This window comes from Emydura macquarii, unplaced genomic scaffold (genome assembly GCF_026122565.2).
Source record: "Emydura macquarii macquarii isolate MOO-44397 ecotype Brisbane River unplaced genomic scaffold, CSIRO-AGI_Emac_v2 contig_450, whole genome shotgun sequence".
Classification (NCBI taxonomy): Eukaryota; Metazoa; Chordata; order Testudines; family Chelidae; genus Emydura; species Emydura macquarii.
The window spans coordinates 8,467,710-8,486,605 of record NW_027130587.1 but is presented as its reverse complement, the minus strand read 5'-3'; the positions used below and the strand labels follow the sequence as shown (position 1 = coordinate 8,486,605).

At 39.9% G+C, this 18,896-nt stretch overlaps 1 protein-coding gene across 10 annotated transcripts in view; it reads right to left on the bottom strand.

The window, feature by feature from the left end:
• The window catches only part of AUTS2 (activator of transcription and developmental regulator AUTS2), an 881,418-nt gene that overhangs the window by 616,772 nt on the left and 245,750 nt on the right, over positions 1 to 18,896 (bottom strand). For all 10 annotated transcript variants that reach the window (XM_067537918.1, XM_067537910.1, XM_067537915.1 and 7 more), the window contains exon 2: positions 12,729 to 12,938. In XM_067537918.1, the coding sequence (XP_067394019.1) occupies positions 12,729 to 12,908 (180 nt within the window). In that variant the 5' untranslated portion in view covers positions 12,909 to 12,938. The remainder of the gene's footprint in view (positions 1 to 12,728; positions 12,939 to 18,896) is intronic.

Here is an 18,896-nt window from a genome sequence, read left to right as displayed (position 1 = left end):
GTTTTATTATTTATTTCATTAAACATATGAGCTATTTTCTTTCACCTAGCAAACCCTATTGAACAAGGTCTATAATTAACTTCAAAGCAATCTGAAAGCTGCTTGACTTGTTAAAAGCCTGTAAACAAGCAGGAAGCAATAAGGTGGTTTACAAGAGCAGAACATGTATTGGGAGAGGACTATAAAACATTAAACAAATGGATTAATAATTTTAATAGAATTCCTATTTTTATTAGCAAAAATGCGAGTCCTGGAGCACCTTAAAGACTAACAAATTTCTGTGGGCATAAGCTTTCGTGGGCTGCAACCCACTTCATCAGATGTAGTGGGTTGCAGCCCACGAAAGCTTATATCTGCAGAAATTTGTTAGTCTTTAAGGTGCTCCAGGACTCTCGCTGTTTTTGCTGTATACAGACTAACACGGCTACCCTTCTAGAATATTTTTATTAGAACTGTATACTATTATCACTTCATTTTTTAAATTTGCGATATGAGACTCATTTGGTCTGTAAGACCAGAATAAACCAAATTTGAATTTCATTTAACTTATTCTTTTTCAAAAGCCTCCCTGAATTAAAGGGACTTTTTTGGCCAGATTAAAAAAATATCCTGGATTTTTTTTTCCTTTCGCTCAAATATTTGATTTTTCAGATTGTTATTAGCAAATTACTATGAAGAAAGGCAAGGCCATTGCAGAGAAGCTAAATTAATTCTTTGCATTGGTCTTCACTGCAGAGGATGTGAGGTAGATTCCCACAATTGAGCCATTCCTTTTAAGTGACAAATCTGAGGAGCTGTCCCCAACTGAGGTGCCTCTGTACCAGATGACTGGCAGATAGCTAATGTAACACTGATTTTTAAAAAAAGGCTTTAGAGGCAATCCTGACAATTCCAGGCTGGTAAGCCTAACTTCACTTCAAGGCAAACTGTTTGAAACTATAGTAAAGAACAGAATTATCAGATACAGATGAACACAATACATTGGGGAAGAATCAACACGGCTTTTAGAAAGGGAAATCATGCCTCACCGATCTGCTGGAATTCTTTGAGGGGCTCAAACATACATGTGAACAAGAGTGATCAAGTGGACATAGTGTACATGGGACTTTCAGAAAGCCTTTTAAAGGCTCTTACACAAAGCAAGCATTCAGGGATAGGAAGGAAGGTTCTCTCATTGGTCAGTAACTGGTTAAGAGATAGGAAACAAAGACAGGAATAAAAGGTCAGTTTTTGACAGTGGGGAGAGGTGGCCCCTCAAGGATCTGTACTGGGACCAGTTCTGTTCAACATATTTATAGGTGATCTGCAAAAGGGGTAAGCAATGAGGTGGCAAAGATCTCAGATGACTATCTTGAGTAATTTTGTATCAAGTCCAAAGCAGGCTGCAAAAAGTTACAAAGGGATCGGACAAAATTGGGAGACTGGGCAACCAAATTACAGATGAAATTCAGTGTTGATAAATGCAAAGTAATGCAAACTGGAAAACAATCTCAACTATCCATACAGAATGTTGGGGTCTAAATTAATCGTTACCACTCAAGAAAGAATGTGTTATGTAGTGTTAAAAAATATTAGCAATACAAATGGAATAGTGTAGCTTTACATTTTTCTTTCAGTGTCACTATCACTTCTAGGGAGACACTTTAATTTTCAACAGAGAAAATTATTCTGCAGGAAAGATCATATGGGTTAAGCCAAAATGCCACGATTGGTTTGTCTGTTCCACTGCTGCATACTTCTATGCAGTAATAGTGAGAGTGGCTCCACAAGTGTCACAATACACCTGGAGAGCATTAAGGACTGTAATGGGTTCAGGTATAAAAATTTATGAGGGGTGAGCATGTCACATTTTGCTGATTTTTCACTCAAATACAGGCCCTTTTCCAGTGAAAAGGGGCCCAGTTCATCTATGAAAATGGGATAAGGGGGCATCTACATTCAAAGCTGGAAATTCAGAATCTGAATTTCTGCAGGGTTTCAGTACAGAAACAGTCATCATTTTGTTCAATTCTAAAGAGAAGGGAAATTTGTGCTGCGTGAAGTCATGTGACTTGGAGAAAAGCCTCCTTAGGGATTGTGGAAAAATGGTCAGCAGAACTTTAGAACAGGTGCATTGCTCATTATTTCTGTCAGTGCCAAAAAAAATCGGGAAGTTTGAAGAATGAGGAAATAATCATTCTAATGCTACTTTGTTGCATTTTCCTTAGAGAATGGAGATAAGAGCTTTGTTTGTAATCGATCAAGAAGACTGGATATACATCAGTTATATCCTCAACAATGGCATGACATGCTTGTCAGAGGCGCAAAATGTTCAACAGCTTGAAATAAAGACAGAATTCTGAAAACTGGTAACAACTGACTTCCATGTTCACCATCAGAGAATACAGTGAAATGCAGTAACCACTCAGCCACAGTGATGGCATTACAAAGCACTGCCAGCTATGAAAGCACAATGTTAGGCTGAGGTAACATAGGCATTCATATTCCCATTTGACTCTTGATTCTAATGAAGCTAAACAAGAAAGCAGCTGTTAATACCTATGAATTATGAAGGATATGCTTCTTTTTGTTAATCTGTAGGATTGTTGTCTTTGGGAGCCAGACCCATAATTTTGGAGGAGGTGGGTGAGGAGGCTTTGATGTTCCGTGTCAGGAATATGAAAATGGTTCTGTGATGTTTTGGTTACATTCAGTCTTAACTCCTGCACTGGTCAGTATCTTACCCTGCATTTACTCATACCAATAACAAAATGCCCTGAAAAGAAACCATAAGTAAGGTTTTTCCCTATTAGGAAAGAGCTTAGGTAGACAGTATAAACTTTAAAAAAAAAAAAAAAAATCAGTTCCCTGGTTTTGTAGTTGTCAACATTTAAGATCTATTATTGAATTTTATGGCAATGTTGAAATATGATGCTCATTAATCCTCTTTTCATGCATTCAGGGTACCTAGTCTACACATTTGTTTGCAACAAGCCTTGAAATAAAATGGTTTCCATTGAAAACCATCGTGTTTGACTATCTCAGCAAGTATGGGGATAATACAGGACTATTGTTTTTAAAAAAACTACTTGATGCAACTAGGAGGAAGATTTTGATCTAACGTAAGAGATATTAAGTTTCATTTGTAATGGGAAACAAACTTCTGAATAGTTGCTAATGAAGTAATTTCAACTCCAATCCTCAGGTGAGTATAACTTCATTTTGTGGACTCAGGAAAAAATAAGTAGGCTGACTTACGAGGCTGCCAGTTGATACCTAGGGAAGCCTGTAGGCCCTGGGTCATGACCTGACTTAAATCAAAATAAAAGACCCATCTTTTTCAAAGCATGATGATTATTTTAATCCTCCTTCCTAAAACTTCAGATTCAACTATTCTTTAGAAAAGGAGCTAGATCCTAATTCATCTCGAAGCACCTCAATAAGAATTAATTTTTGCTTCATTCCTCATTGGTTGTATTCTTAGGAACTTTTAAGACACCAATCAATAGCACTGGCCATCTGAAATATAGTTCATCTCCCACTGCAAAACATTTAATAATCATATCAGTTAGCAATTCAGTTATGGTGTCAAGAGGTTAGAGAAATAAAGGTGATAACTATGGCATGACAATTCCTCCCTGGTCAATACACAGTTAACAAGACAATCTTACAAATGCTCTGATGGGACGCCAGTCGGCCATTTTCCCTGATACTAGTCTACAGATAATGCATCCAACTCTGCAAGGTCCTGGCCATACTAAACTCCTACTGAAGTCAATGGAAGTTTAAGGGCATTTTTGTAGTGCATAATGCATGTATATAATGTTCGAAAGAGCTCAAAGCCAGACTTTCAAGTGCTCAGCGTCCACATCTGGGGCCAGATTTCCAAAGCAGCCCCACACATTATGGGTGCAATTTCAAATGAGCTCAACAACTGGTGTGCCAATTTAGGTGCCTAAATGGGAACTGAGCTCTCTTGAAAGTATGGCTCTATTCTGGGTGTTGAATACTTCTGAAAATTCCAGCCATAACACTTTGTTTAAAACTTTGTATCGGAATTATCTAATTAATCCTCATGTGAGATAGCTTGGATAAGAATTCTCAGGTAAGAATTATATCCATTTTATGGATGAGGAAACTGAAGCAGAAAGGTGACGAGATCTCCCCCAAGCTACACTGAGAGTCAGTGGAAGAACCAGGTACACAAATCAGAGGCTTTGTATCTGCCAACACTGGTCTTCCTCCAAATCACACTGCTTTCAAAGCAACAAGGACGATATAGTAAAATATAAAGGGACAGATGAACCTGCTTCTATCCCTGTCCCATTACTAGACTTTGTTTCTTCCAAGTCCTTAGTAAAAACACTCCCTGAAAAGACTAGAGATGGATTCATGTCACAGTGTTCAGAACTAGGTTGAGTTTTTGACACCCTAACATTTGGCCCAATTTCTAGATATAGCCTACAATGGTACAGGGCTTATGTTCTGACCTACACTACAAATGAAACTGTATTAAGAGACCTAGTTACACCACTTACCCTGTCAAGTCTCCCAGAGATCATCCAAGCTTTAAGCACACTCTGATGAAAAAGATGGGTCTCTTTCATAGTGTGCTTACATGTTCCCAGAGTGAGAGACAACCACATCATAACCAGTTCTCAACCAGTTAGTTGTCGTATAGATGGGGCCCTATCCTGAGCTTTTTACAAAAACACATACTTGTCTGGATCAATCTGCAAGCTCCAATTTAGGCAATTCATGTGGACTTTCATTGGGAGTTGTAAGTCTGAGTCGTAATAAACTTTTCTAGAGATTGGCTGCGGTACATAGGTAGGCACAATGGATAGCAAAATATTTACTAGCTTGATGGTGTGGTTCCACGGGGCAGACATTTTCTAGTTTGCTTACGGTCCAAGAGCCAGTACCGAGATATAGTTCCCTCATCTTTAAAACACATGTATCCTCATTAGCTGGTAAAGACAGTGTGTGGAGGTGAGGCGAATGTGTCCTTTTCTCCCCAGTTTCATTAGTGCTGAGGGAGAGGTTTATCACAGAGCAGCCATTTTGAGTCTATGGCACTTCCCAGTATTCGTTTTCTTAACGTACCTAGCAGGAATTATATCCTTAGTAATCAATTTGGCTCACAATGACTATTTCAAAGGGAGCCTCATATCCAAATGAGGGAAAAAAGCACTTTACATAGCAATATATATACAGAACAATAACATTGCCAGATGGTAGAATACTGAACGGAATTAATTTCACACATGATGTTTTTAAGGTGTTAGAACATGTCACAGTTTCTACTAATAAAACATCTCCCTTTTCCCTCCTCCTTTTAAACTAAAAATGCTACATTCCCAGTAGGTCGTATTTTACATTACATGTGTTTTCAATTCTGATAAGGGCAGCTGATTGCTTGCAAACCTAATTACAGTCAAATGAAAGTCTCTCAGAACCATCATTAGCAATTAGGACCTGCCAGATTTGCAGTGTATCATTTAGAGAGGTATAATTCAATTGCTCATTGAAAAATTGCAGGTGAAACTGGTGATTATAAGGGAAAAAAGCCTGCGACACATCACTGCAGGCAAGTCTTCAGCAAAGTGGCAGCTTCTCTGAACAGTTGATCAATGAATGCAGGTGTTTGCTTCAGCATGCCACAAAGCACAGCTCATCACGTCGCTCGGAAAATGTTAGCTGCAGCCTGTCATCTCTTGCTTGGTTTAGTGAATGGTTCTGGATTTCACATTGTGTAGATGTGCATGTGTTTTTAAAAAGGAAGCCAAAGAATCTTTCCAGGAACTTTATTAAATCTGTGCGGATGTGCAGTACAGAACAATAGGTGCATGCAGCAATACATAATTCTTCAGTGCTTTTCACAGAATACCAAAATCCCCTTTCTGCCCAATGAGCTCAATTATATGTTATTGAGCCCCCAGCAGTTGTTTGGATGCTTTTCAGCAGCTGGGTGCCTTCATAGATGACATACTGGAAATGGGGACTGTGGGGTAAGTGCAGCTGAGATTTCTGTGACCTCTGCTCAGAAGCAAACAGTTCACAATCACAAAATTGCTTGTATTCCAAGCAGTTTGTCACAAATGGTAATTTCCAAGAGGGAAGTTAGAATAATAGCGGAGTTGTCGCACACGGTATAATAAAAGATGATCCCTTTCAAAGAAATCGTTATCAGCTGAGCAATAAAACCCAAACCAACCACTCAACAACATTGTAATGACGTAATGCTGAGGGATAGGATAACGCTGAATCTAGCAAGATTTTCAGCCCACTCAAATAAGGCATCCTCTCACACAGAGAGACTCTCCTATGAAGACCCCTTTCATACCACTGCTAAAGTACAACTTGTACTCAAACAAATGGACCAGTCTTTCCAGTTTTTGCCCCCATAAATATCCTTCTACATCATACCCCAAAGCTGTACCCTTCTCCTACAACCATATCTCCCTCCCACACAAATTCTTCCTCCATAAACCTGAACATCTTCAAAGGACACCTTAAATCTTAAAATAGGCTTATTCTTCTCAATCATCTTCTCCCATTTATATTACATCCACTGCATGTGCGCACACAGCTCACAGTTACCTATATGTGGTCTTCTCCCAACCCTGTCAAGTGGGTTTTAAGTGCTGTAATCTAAATTTTCCACAACGAAAACCATGAAAAAGTTGATTTTCCAAATGGTTGAGTTAAGAGAACTACATGCGAATGAAGCCTCCAGGCCTCACAAGAGCTAAAGCCTATAAAAAAAAGCATGCGATAGAAAGTATTTTACAGATGGTCTTAATCAGGCAAATTGAGAAACAAAACCGAGTAAAGAGTGCCATTTCATGAAACACCAACAGATACTGTATGCAGCTTCATTATGATAGTGTTCCCTTTATAACCTCCTTGCATGTGATCTTATTCATTTTATTTTAATTTAACTTGATCACAACATGCAAAAAAATATATGTCTTGTAGGTTGTAACAGTGGATCTGCTTTTCTAACTTAATGAAAGCAGCTGTGCACAGATTGATTAAATAAAAATGCCCCTTTTCTTCTAAAGACAACCAGGGGAAGGTAAAATGTGTCAATTTGTATTAGGAGATGAAAGTACAGTATTATTGAATCATAGTATTGCCTATGGACCAAATTCTGCCTATAGTTACAAGTCGGCTTGGAAGGATTTTATGAGTAAATGTTGGTAAACATCAATGTGCCTTTACACACACAAACCGACAAAACAATATTTCTAGTGATAATGATTGAAATTTACAAGCAAAGAAAGAAAAAGAAAAATGCTACTTGAGAACTTAGAGTTTGATTTAAGGATACTGACGTTGTCCACATCAAATCAAAATTCACAATCTGTGCTTTAACAGTTATAAAACTTTAATTTTTGAATCTCAGCATATACTGTCAATAAATCATTGTCCGATTCCCTTCATAGTCGTATCCGTCCATAATATCCTTCAACTGTGAACATGTCAATCAATAAAAAAAGGAAAAGCTTTAAAACAAACCTTGTTATATGTTGAAATTATAAAAAAAAAAATTAATTCTGCCAAGCTCAGTGACAAGCAGTGCTACTCTCAACACACTCAGGGCCTGATTGTGCTGCCATTGAATGAAAGACCTAACTCCCACTGCTTTCATTAGTGCAGGATTAGACCCCATTGCAGCCGAATTCGGCCTTATGGGTACATCCTGTATTGCAAAAATGTCTATTTTTCCTCCTATAGTATACTCCAAGGCGATTCTCCTCTGACCTGCTTTCGTTTTACGGTGGTGTAAGCCTACTGATTTCAATGGAATTACTCTTGAATTACATCAGTTAAGTGGGAGGAGAATCAGAACGTCACTGTTATACAAATGATACACGTGCGCGCGCGCACACACACACACACACACACACGTGGCATGCCCCATAATCTATACAAACATCTTTTTCCCTCTTGCTGACACGGTCTCAATTTTTACAGTAAAAAATTAAGCCGTTCTAGATGTTTATATACAATTGCTTGTTTCTCTCGCAAAGCCCACCCACAATTTCTTTCAATCATCAGCTCTTGGAAAGGCAGTAAGAAAAGCAGTTGCAAAGAGCACGCCGATGTCATTGAAAGACTGCACACCCAAACTGTAAATAGCACATTGTAAATGGCTTGTCACCACTGTCAACCCGTGCCAGAATCACACAGCAAGTGACAATCAAACCCATCTGCTTAGCTCCCCGACCAAAGCCATCAGCTACCACCCACCTCCCAGTTCTCTCTCTATTACCTGTCATATATAGCTTGTATAAGGATGTGCAAAGAGCACTATTAACTACAAGCAGAGATTAGAATGCAGATCATTGCAATGGTTATTTCATCTTCTGCAGCGGAGATTTGTTGGACTACTAAAGTGCGCAAGAACCTCTATGCCAGAGGAAAATAATTCTATGATAAATCAGCAGAACAATGTTAGAGAGTAAAGATGAAGTGGGGGGGAGAATGGCCATAAAGACCAACCATCAAAATCTCTTGCTTTTTGTCTTTAGGATCCCTGGACAATGGGTGCACCAGTCAAGGAGGTGATGTACACATTCCTGAAAAGAAAGACTTGATACTGTCCAACAGATAGTCCCCTTTCCTCTCCTTCAGCGATTTATAGAATGGGGCAACATTTAATGGCTTCATACACTGGAGTTGCTGAAGCAGAGGCCCCAAATAGTGATATATTTATAGCTTTTAGGTGCCTGCTTTGGTGGAGTTTAAAGCTTCTCTTCTTGTACGTCTCTCCATTACGCCTTTTATTCGTCTTCCGTTCCCGTCCCTTCTTTTTCAGATGGCCCTATTCTTAACTGCCCATGACCTTTTGAAACAGAACTTCATACTGAGCCTGTACGAGAGGAATTGGTAAGTTTAATGACGCCCTGCTACAAGTCCCCAGCAGGAATAGAAGCTAGGTCCTTCAATTCTAAGCTAAAGGAGTAACAATATTACAGAGTAGCAGTGGCAGGCTCTTGTATTTTATGGGGAATAGCTACTACACACTTACCCAGCATGTTTTACATTGCTTGCTCTTTCAAGAGCACACACCATCGACTCCAATACTGGAAAGAAAGCTACAGATCCTTCTAAGAGAGATGAGGGAGAAAAGAATAGGTTGGAAGATGAAAGTAGGGAAAGAAAGAAAAGATGGCTTATGTATCATCTCCAGTTGCACACTCCCACTGAGTGAAGACAATGACAAGCTGATCCACAAACCTTTGCCTGCACTATTTTCACAAGTGCAATACTTTGCTCACACAATCCCTTCCACTTACCGTATGAAGCATGAAAAATGTTAGTTAAAAATCCAACAGATTTTCAGAAGTTATGATAAATATTTTTATCCATGTTCTTACTTCAAAGCGTTCCTGTTTGAAATCACTTGGAACGCTTAAAAAACCCACACAAGCCACCAATAAACTTTAAGGAAATAAAACCTAAAAGGTTGTAAAAATATTCCGAGTCTTACGTTGGCTTAATGCAAATCAAGTCTTCTTCAGGCATTTAATATGTGTACTTACAAAAAGCTCACAAAGCCAAGTTCAAAAGTCCTCTCCCTAGTAAAATAGGAGCTTTAACTGACCTACTGTTTCTCATTTTCTGTATTTTAATAAACCTGTAGGCACTACAGCCTCGCTGAATAAATACCTGAATGAACACTGCAAGGATTTCCCCCAAAAACTAATTAGCAGCCCTTACGATAACTGAGTTGAACAAAATCTGTTTGATGAGAGCAGTTCATCTTGCAAATCCCGCCTGTGAGAGTTCCAGTCAGCTGATAACAGATTTCACAGAAAGGCATGGCAGACTGGACTGTTCACCACCATTGAAACAATGAACAATCTCCAGGTGTGCAACACTTCCCAACAGGCCTGTTCTGTAGCCAGAATTTCACTCCAACATGAGAGTGCAAGTAACGCCATCAAGATTGTATCATTTTGCACCAGTGTAACACACACATCTGTGACAATTCAGCATTTCTTGTTGAAATGTAAGATAAATCTTTAATTACACACACACACACACACACACACCCCCAACCAAATAGTCCTAACAAAGCAGATCCCCACAACCTTTAGATTCTCTCTCTCAGTAGTATTCCCATATCCTTGCTTCGCTGTCAATTTTGAAATTCATGGTTCCAACTTTCTTCTCATTCTGCTCTGACAGTAGCATACTACTACTGATTTCAGTGGAATTGCTCCTCTTTCACCGGTGTGAATCAGTCTCACCGAAAAACCACGGAGACCCACTGACTGTTGGGAAATGTCGAGTGTTGGCTAGGGAAATACGAATAAGGGTGCATGTTTGTGAGGTGACATGGGGAGATAGGATGCTTCATTAGTACCGAAAGGAAAACTGGATTCGGAACCTTTCATTTGTTTAGTTTCTGCACTGTGTTTCCTTTTTTGTTTTTCAACGCAAGTAGTAAAGAAAAGGAAGACAACCCGCTTACCATAAATACTGTATTTAATGGCTCTGGGTAGGTCGTCTTAGACAAGCTTTGCCACCTTTCCAATGAATTCTTTTTCAATTTAAGTGTCAAAATCACTTGAATTGGTCAGCAGCCAAACTGCACATGAGGGTATGTTCTTATCTAAGGGGATGTACCCCGATCACATGCATTAATGGATATTCAGTAGGAGACTTCATTCCTTCTCACTGTCTTTTCTCACTCTTATCCCTCTGGAATTCAGCTCAGATTTACCAGCTAAAAGTGAAAGCATTTTCCATGACATCCGTCAGCTCAATAGCTTCTGAGTCAGTATATATTTATTCTTAAAAAAAAGAACAAAATAACCTACAACCTCATAAATAACATCAATCAGCAGCTAGGCTGACTTTTACTGCTTAAGAGCTAAGTAGGTTTGCATCCGACGGTACACGATGACATGGGAATCAAATGGTGTAACAAGTCAAGTTTTATGAAGATGATACACACAGTACACACTTAAAATAATTAGATACTCTTAAAGGCACAGTCAGAAATTAGTGTGTGAAAATAGGAACTGCTTCTCTTACTCGTCAACCCTTTAACTTCAGCACAATTTTAAGTCCCCTGACGGATTTCTCAACTCTTTCATGAACAGTGGCTGTAGTGGAAACTGCCTACTCAATTTTGAGGTAGTAATACCTGCTCTAAAAAACCAAACCAAAACAAAAACCACAATTGCTGCATCAACTTTAACGAAGACAACAATTTAGCACCTTCTAAAATAAAATTTAAAAAATGGCAAAAATAAAGTAGTCTGAATGGTGAAGCACAACAGGCATTTTAAACGGTCCTCTGAGCTAAACCACTCTAATCTCTAACTGCCTTAGTTCTAACTATTGTAAGTAAGTTTAAAAATAATACTACCAACAATTATTTTTTGCCTAGGTTTACAACTGATTACAACACAAACAGTCAGTTTACTTGTCACAATTGACTATTTATTCTGAGTTTTCCTCAGCTCAGACACTAAAAATCAGGAAAGTCTCTTTCACTTTTGCCTACAGTCATTTTCACTTTCAAGTTCTTATTCCGGCAACATTTAGGTTGCACACTCTGCAGAAACTGCTTAGTCGTTGAGTAATTGTTTTAATTGGAATTAAAAACAGACATGGAAATAATTCTACTAATCTTAGGTAAAAGCTTTTCTAATGACAAGTTGAGGGCAAATTTCAACTTGTATTGTCACTTAACCCTGTCATTCTCCAGCTTGACAGTCAATTAGCATGTATGATATTTTTATATACAATATACAGGTCTCCAAAGGATTAGCCTTCTATACTTAACTGATATAAATACAAAAGGACAATTAGCCTTGCTTCCAGTGACTTTTTTTTTTTTTTTTTTTAAGAAGAAATATAAAAGCTTTGGTAGTATGGCAATTTTTCTGCAGTTTTAAACCCCCCACCCATAATCACATCTGCCATCAGGTTTTATTTTTTTCCTTTTTCACATGAGGAACAGACTTCTCTACAGATTCTTCAAATGATGAGCCCGAGTTGCCAGGCTCCAGCACTGTAACCCTGGATGCTATGCACTCATTCGTTTTCTCACCTGTGAGCCACAGCTACTGCCGTAAGAGAATAGCAATGTAGGATAGGTGTGAGGTTCTTGCTTAGGGGAATGGTGATTAGTAACCCAAAAGAGTACACACTAGTAGCAAAGACACTCTACAAATGAGCTCCTTGTACAGTAATCAGTCTTTCACTTCCATTTGTCTTAATTAGCAGCTTCCCCCTTCACAATTACCTCACCTTGCCCTTGATATTCACAGCGAGTCTCATGCTTCTGTGTACAAAGTCTAAAGACAGCAAAGCATATTCATACCACAGATTCATCCTGATTACCGCTGGCTTCTCTGCTGCCCTTTGAGCACTGAGAGACTCCCCCGCCTTGCCAGTCTCACAGCCCATCCAAGGGAGGCTCTGAGAAGAACTTCCAGCCTCCTGCATACTTGGTAGTCAACTAGCACATGGAGCCATTCCACAGGTCTCCTCCGTTCCTCGTGGTTCTACCTAACATTCCCACTCAGTTTTACCTCTCCTCCTACCAGACAAGCTGGTTGTAAATGAAAAACCAACACTAGGCAGCCCAACAATAAAGACAACCGGAAAAGGGTTAAAACAAACATAAGAACAATCCAGATCTACTAAGCAGATTCCACATACTATACATGAAGTGCAGATATCCAACCCATTGCCCCAACAAATAACTTGTCTCCCACCTGTCTGAGCCCCTTCAGTAATTTCTTCCTTTTCCCAAGGTGCTGGCAAAGATTGCGGTCATTTTCCCGGTCTGAATTATATTGGTGATGGTTAAGTCTGTGCTTTTTTGGATGGTATGACAGCCCATTGGTAAGTGCTTCCCGCTTCTTCTTGGCCAGAGGAGTCTGATGCTTCTCCATGCGTTCCTGAGGCTTCAGTGCTACGTCCTTCTGCACAAGGGAATGGGATGAGGGAGGAAGAGAAAAACAGAATTATTGGTTATAGTACAGGCTGGGAAATGACATCTTTTAAGGTTGAAAACAAGCTCATTCTACTGGTACAGCTCTACTTCAACTGGGACAGATCCTCAGGACCTTTCTGTATCTAGTGCAGTTCAGAGAAGGTGCCATAAAGGAAGCAGTGAACCAACTTTACGGGTTCATGATCCTCAAGCCACTGGTCCAGGCCCATGGAGCAACTCAGGGAAGTCTCAGATTTGCTCTAAACTATACCAGATGCAATGGCCTCCCACAGACAGGGAGCATCAAGTGCTTTAGCTAAATCTGCCTCCCCCAGTCATGTGGGCATGGGGCCCTAGCACAGGAGCAGCTCCACTGACCCCGTGCTGCCATGAGTTTTTAAATGTTGGGCATCTCCGGCTGGCTGGCTACACTGACTTCAGAGTTGCTTTGAATCTCCACAGAGGTGCAAAGCAGCTTCAAGTGGGGTCCAATGGGTTCTCTCTCAACCAAAGAGCTTTAAGTGTAGAATAAAATTGTAAGGCTACTGGAATTGAGGGTTCAGACACATCAAGTGTCATTACTAATTAAAATATTACATGACTTTCTCATCACACACATACCCGCCCAACCAATCCCGCCTCTTGCTTAGAGTTCATCAACCCATTCATCAACTGCATGTACATCGATGAAGTCAACATTGGTTTATAATGCTTAAATTAACAAATACACACCATGCTTTTTAAAATCGGTCTCTGGCCTTTTAACTTGCTTTCAGCCCATTTATATTTGGGCAAAACAAGGATCTCATCCAAAGAACACTGAAGTTAATGGGAGTCTTCACAATTACTCGAGTGGGCTTTGAGTCAGACTCGCCTAAACAACACACAGCATTGTTTGAGGAAGTTTACATTTATGTCCCAATTCTGTAACTGGCCCCTCGCTCTGTCATTTGCACCATCAACTCTTGGCTAGAGATACCCTCAAATCCCTGGTAATATTCAAAGTTGGATGTAAATTTTGTGGCGCGAGCACCCCATTAATTGTTTCCCTATAAACAGAATGGGTCTGATTTAGAACAGGAACCTGTTATTTATACATAGGCTTGGAAGGATTAGATTTTTTTTTTTTTTTTTAATCGGGAAATGTTGATTTCATCACACACACAAAACAAATAAAAAATATTTCTATCCACAATATAAATTTACAGACAGGCAGAGAAAGAAAAATGATACTTGAGAATTTTAGAGTTTAATTTCAGGATATTGTTTACTTCGTATATTTTGACATGGGATGTTGACAATTTGTGTTTTGTCCACTATAAACCTTTAACTTTCTATATTGTAATGTCTATTGTCATTAAATAATTGTCTGACCCCCCCCCACTCCATTATTTCACCCCATATAATTACCCACAACTTTAAAAGTGTAAATAGATAAAAATCAATGCTTAGAAATAGATATTTGTCAAAGTGATAAAAATAAAAATTGAATTCTGCCAAGCCCATTTAGATGGCGTAGCACTGTGAGCATATTCTGCTAACATATCAGGCTGATTGGATCTTGCACACCCACGACAAAAGCCACCAGTTTTCCTAGCTCGAGGTTCCGTGCGATCTGGTCGTGAAGCCTTGAGATTTCTGTTTATTAGAACATCAACATTACAACTGCTAACGCAGCAAGCTGGGAATCACAAAAATAGAGCATGAGAAAGCTCTCTGGTGCCACTGGTCCCCTTGAAACACACGGGTTCAGAACCAGATAAAAAAATACCCTGGATACTGCCAAAAATATTGTACAAGAAACCAGCCAAATTTTTCTGACCTGCATCAGTGAACACAACCCCCCTTACCATCTGTTTAGCTTTTGTTAGAAAACTCTCCCCAAATGCTTACTTCAACACCAGGTGCTTCACAAACTTTATACCTAAAAACATCAAGAGATTTAGTTAAACTGGAGACGGTCACTAGTCACCTTTAATATTGAAAAGAACAGGGAGCATTTTACAGTCAGAGAGGATTCGGAACAAGGACTCTGGTTCTATTTCCACATCTGCCATTCACTTAAGGCACCTTAGGCAAGTTCCTTAGCTTCTCTGTGCCTCAGTTTTATCCATTTCACAGGAGAGTTAGTAGCCTTAATCCATGTTTGTGAAAAGGCTTTAAGATCAAGTCACTTTACCTCTCTGTCCTTTAATCTCCCCCATCCTTCCCCTGTGTAAAGAGCTTTGAGCAGTATTGAAAAAAAGCATTACATATAAGCTTGGCAGAATTAAAAAAACCATTTTTAAAATAATTTTGACAAATAATATCAATGTTTAAAAATTTTAAAATGCTTAAAAATAATCTATTTAAATGTGCACAGTTGCAGAGAATTTCATCGGGGTCAGACAATAATTATTGAATGACAGTAGATGTTCAGAATCAGACAATTAAAGCGTTATAGCCATTAACAGACAAATTGTCAACATCTCATGTCAAAACATACAAGGTCAATAGCCTTAAACCAAACACGAACAAGTTCTCAGGCAAAGTAAGACAAATGCTGCTAATCTGTAAATTTTGGTTATCATTGATGGAAATATTTGTGTGTCAGTTTGTGCATGTATGATGAAATCAACATCTACCATTAAAATCTAATCCTTCCAATCCTAGTTATATAGCAGCTAGGTAAATTATACTTAATATGGTATTGTGAAAGGAAGAAGCATTACCTTATCTACCCGTGCCCACTAAAATAACATCCCCTTGCCTAAGATGTCATATTCTGGCAGATGTTTTTCAGATTCATAAAAGTCAGATCCTCAGCTGGTGTAAAAATCAGCATAATTCTACAGATTTCACTGAAGATTGACTTTAGTAGTACGCACTATACCGATTTGTACCAAGTGAGGATCTGGTGAATAGATTTTTAACTCAGAAGGAACCACTGTCACCATCTAGTCTAACCTCCTGCAATACTCAGGCTAGAGAACCTCACCCAGTATTCGCAGCATTTAGCTCAATAACTTGTGGGTGAACAGTACTGAAATACATTGGCAAGTTTTCCACCGATAACCTTCACAATAATTAGACATGCCAGAATTAAAATTCATACACTGCAGGGCACTCAAACAAGAAGTGCTTCATTATGAAGGAAAGCATGCTATATCTGAGCTCACAATCATCACACCTTTTTATCATTAAGACATTTCTTTAGTCCGTCAAGTCAGCATACAATCTACTGGTTTAAGAGAAACACTTACATCAACCCTATCGTACTTGCATCCAGGGATTTTGTTAGGCTACAGTATTTAGTGTTTGTGCCTTAAAACTACTGTCAGAAGGACCCACTGTAAATTCCAAAGGGGAGGAGGAGAGAGGAGAGACTTTAGTGGGGAAAAACATTCCCCTAACCACGAGAAAGCTTCTGCAGGAATGTTTCTGTTGCTAGGACTCTAAACGCAACAGTGGCAGAATTCCAAATTTATAAAACATCTCAAGGGGCTAATACTTCCATCAAGAAGTGCCTAACTCCCATTAGCATTAAATGAGAGCTGCTGGCTGGGCCATAATTTCCTGGTGCTCTGAAGGGTAGCCCAGTTACAGCTGGGTTAATCTTTTAAACACAACCCCAATATCTGAGTCAAGTTTGCCAACAATTCTGTTGAGTTTACAGCCATCCCTATGCAGAGAGTCTAGTTAGTTAATTATTTGGAGTAGAATATACCTGTAAGGGCATATCTCAGTGTACAACCATGGCAAGTGAGCACATGGGACCTTAAGTATTTTGAGTCTTTCAGTAGCCTCAACAGGTCATGATTAATCCTCTGAAAGAGGAGACAATTGGTGCCTTCTCCAGAAAGAAGTGATATGCTCTGCTCACTGCTAGAAAGAGACAAGACCGCAGCGCACATGTGCAGCTCGCAGTTATGAAATGGGCCTCGAATCCAATTTGCTGGGTTCATTTTGTACGAACTTAAGAAAGCTCAATACAAAAACCCGAATCAAGTTACTCCAGAACAGGTGCCCGCCTTTTGCTGGCTCACGTTGTGTAGGACTCATAACCGAGTGCGGACGCTAAAGTCTTATCCCATTGAAGTCAAAGGCAAAATTTCCAACTACCTTCAATTTCACCAGGATTTAGCCCCTAGAAAAATAAGACATTACTCCAGTTCTTCATCTGCAGAACTGACTGGCAGGGGAAGGAAGTGGTGTAGCCAGAATACACAAAAATAAAAGACGAGATTAGACGTATCTGGATAGTGTGTGTTACACTGGCTGACGGCCCTCAGGCTTTAGGACCAACTGCTCCATGGCCCATATGCCCCATCCTATTGCTAGAGTTCTCCAGAAAAGGTTTGATATGAGGGTTTTTTTTTCCCCCCTTCTGCTTTGGAAGCCTGTGAAATAGGCTACTGTCTGACAGAACAACAGATTGCATAGATCACTGGATGTGTTCTGCTATGGCAATTCCTTTGTTCCTCTCTTTTCAACTGCTGGGGAGAAAGGAAAGACATGGCAGAGGGCTGATTAAGCAGGGTCCAGGAGGTACAATACACCAGTACACTTGGCACGCCATGGGAAGAGCAGCGCCTCAGTGAGCCTCAACATTTGAGCAACAGTCCCTCCAGACCCAGCCATCAGCAGACAGTCTAGAATGATGCAGCTCCCCTTTCCTTATTACGTCCTGCTCCCTTTTCAAAATGAGACAGAAAAAGAGAAAGTCATGGATGAGGGGATCGGAGAGAGGGAGAGACAGAGACACTGCTATTCCTAGCCAGCAAGAGGAGGCTACTATCCACTATCCATTTATGTTAGCCGGTTGGACAGGGTTTGCTATTTGCCAGAGGCTGGGAAGGGCCGACAGGATGGATCACTTGATGAATGCCTGTTCAATTCAAACCCTCTGAAGCACCTGGCATTGGCCATTGTCAGAAGACAGGATTCTCGGCTAGATGGACCATGGGTCTGACCCAGTATGGCCATTCTTATGTTCCTATGTCTACCACTGCTTGGCTCCCTCTGGAGGAGCAGAAGAAAAAACACATCCTGGCCTGAAACTGGAAGCAGATAAGAGAGTCTGAGCGGAGGCAAGGAGCTGGGGGCATGGCTGCAGCAAAAGGTTTGATTAACTTTAGGGAACGAGAGAGCTGGCGCAGGCACAACTAAACCCAGAGAGCTCACACAAACATCCCTAGCGTAGTTTGAGATATTGTTGCAACTGCCCCTTTATTACAGACCCAAAAGGCAGAGTATGCCTATCCCACCTAAATAGAGTGAGCAGATAGCAAGTGTGAAATATCAGAACAGGGGGTGGGAGGTAATTGGCACCTATATAAGACATAGCCCTGAATATTTGGATTATCCCTATAAAATAGAGGCATCTGGTCACCCTACACCTAAACCTGTTGCTCCCCACCTTTTTACTAGTGTAAGCCATTGTCAACTCTGCCATCAACACAAATACCTAAAACTGGTCTCACCACTTCTCCCAAGTTTGCCTTCTCCTCTGCTGTCTGGGAGAGACTCTCCTTCTTTATCTGCACCTCCTGAATTCTTCTAGTCTTTCCAGATCTCCTTTGCTAAGTCCTCTCTTTTCCCTCCTTTATGCCGCTTTTCTCCCTCAACTCTGCAAATGTGTTATTTCACTTCGTAAAGCATTCTGGGACAAAATATATTATAAATGACATTATAAAATAACATGTATAACAACACTGCGCCTGTTTATAAGAGCTCTGGATCTGGCCCATTGTGACTACACATATGTAAGTCAAGGAAGAATTTGGGCCATGATTCTGAACAGCTTGTGTGTGACAGGAATGCCTTGAGTAAGACAACACTTAACCAGAATCAGATCTTATACAATCCACACCTCCAAGTCTGTTTACATAGTCCGTAGCTCTTGGAGCAAAGGGAAATCTATTCCCAATGGCAGCATGTTTATTTCACAGTGCTAGGCCTTAACTAA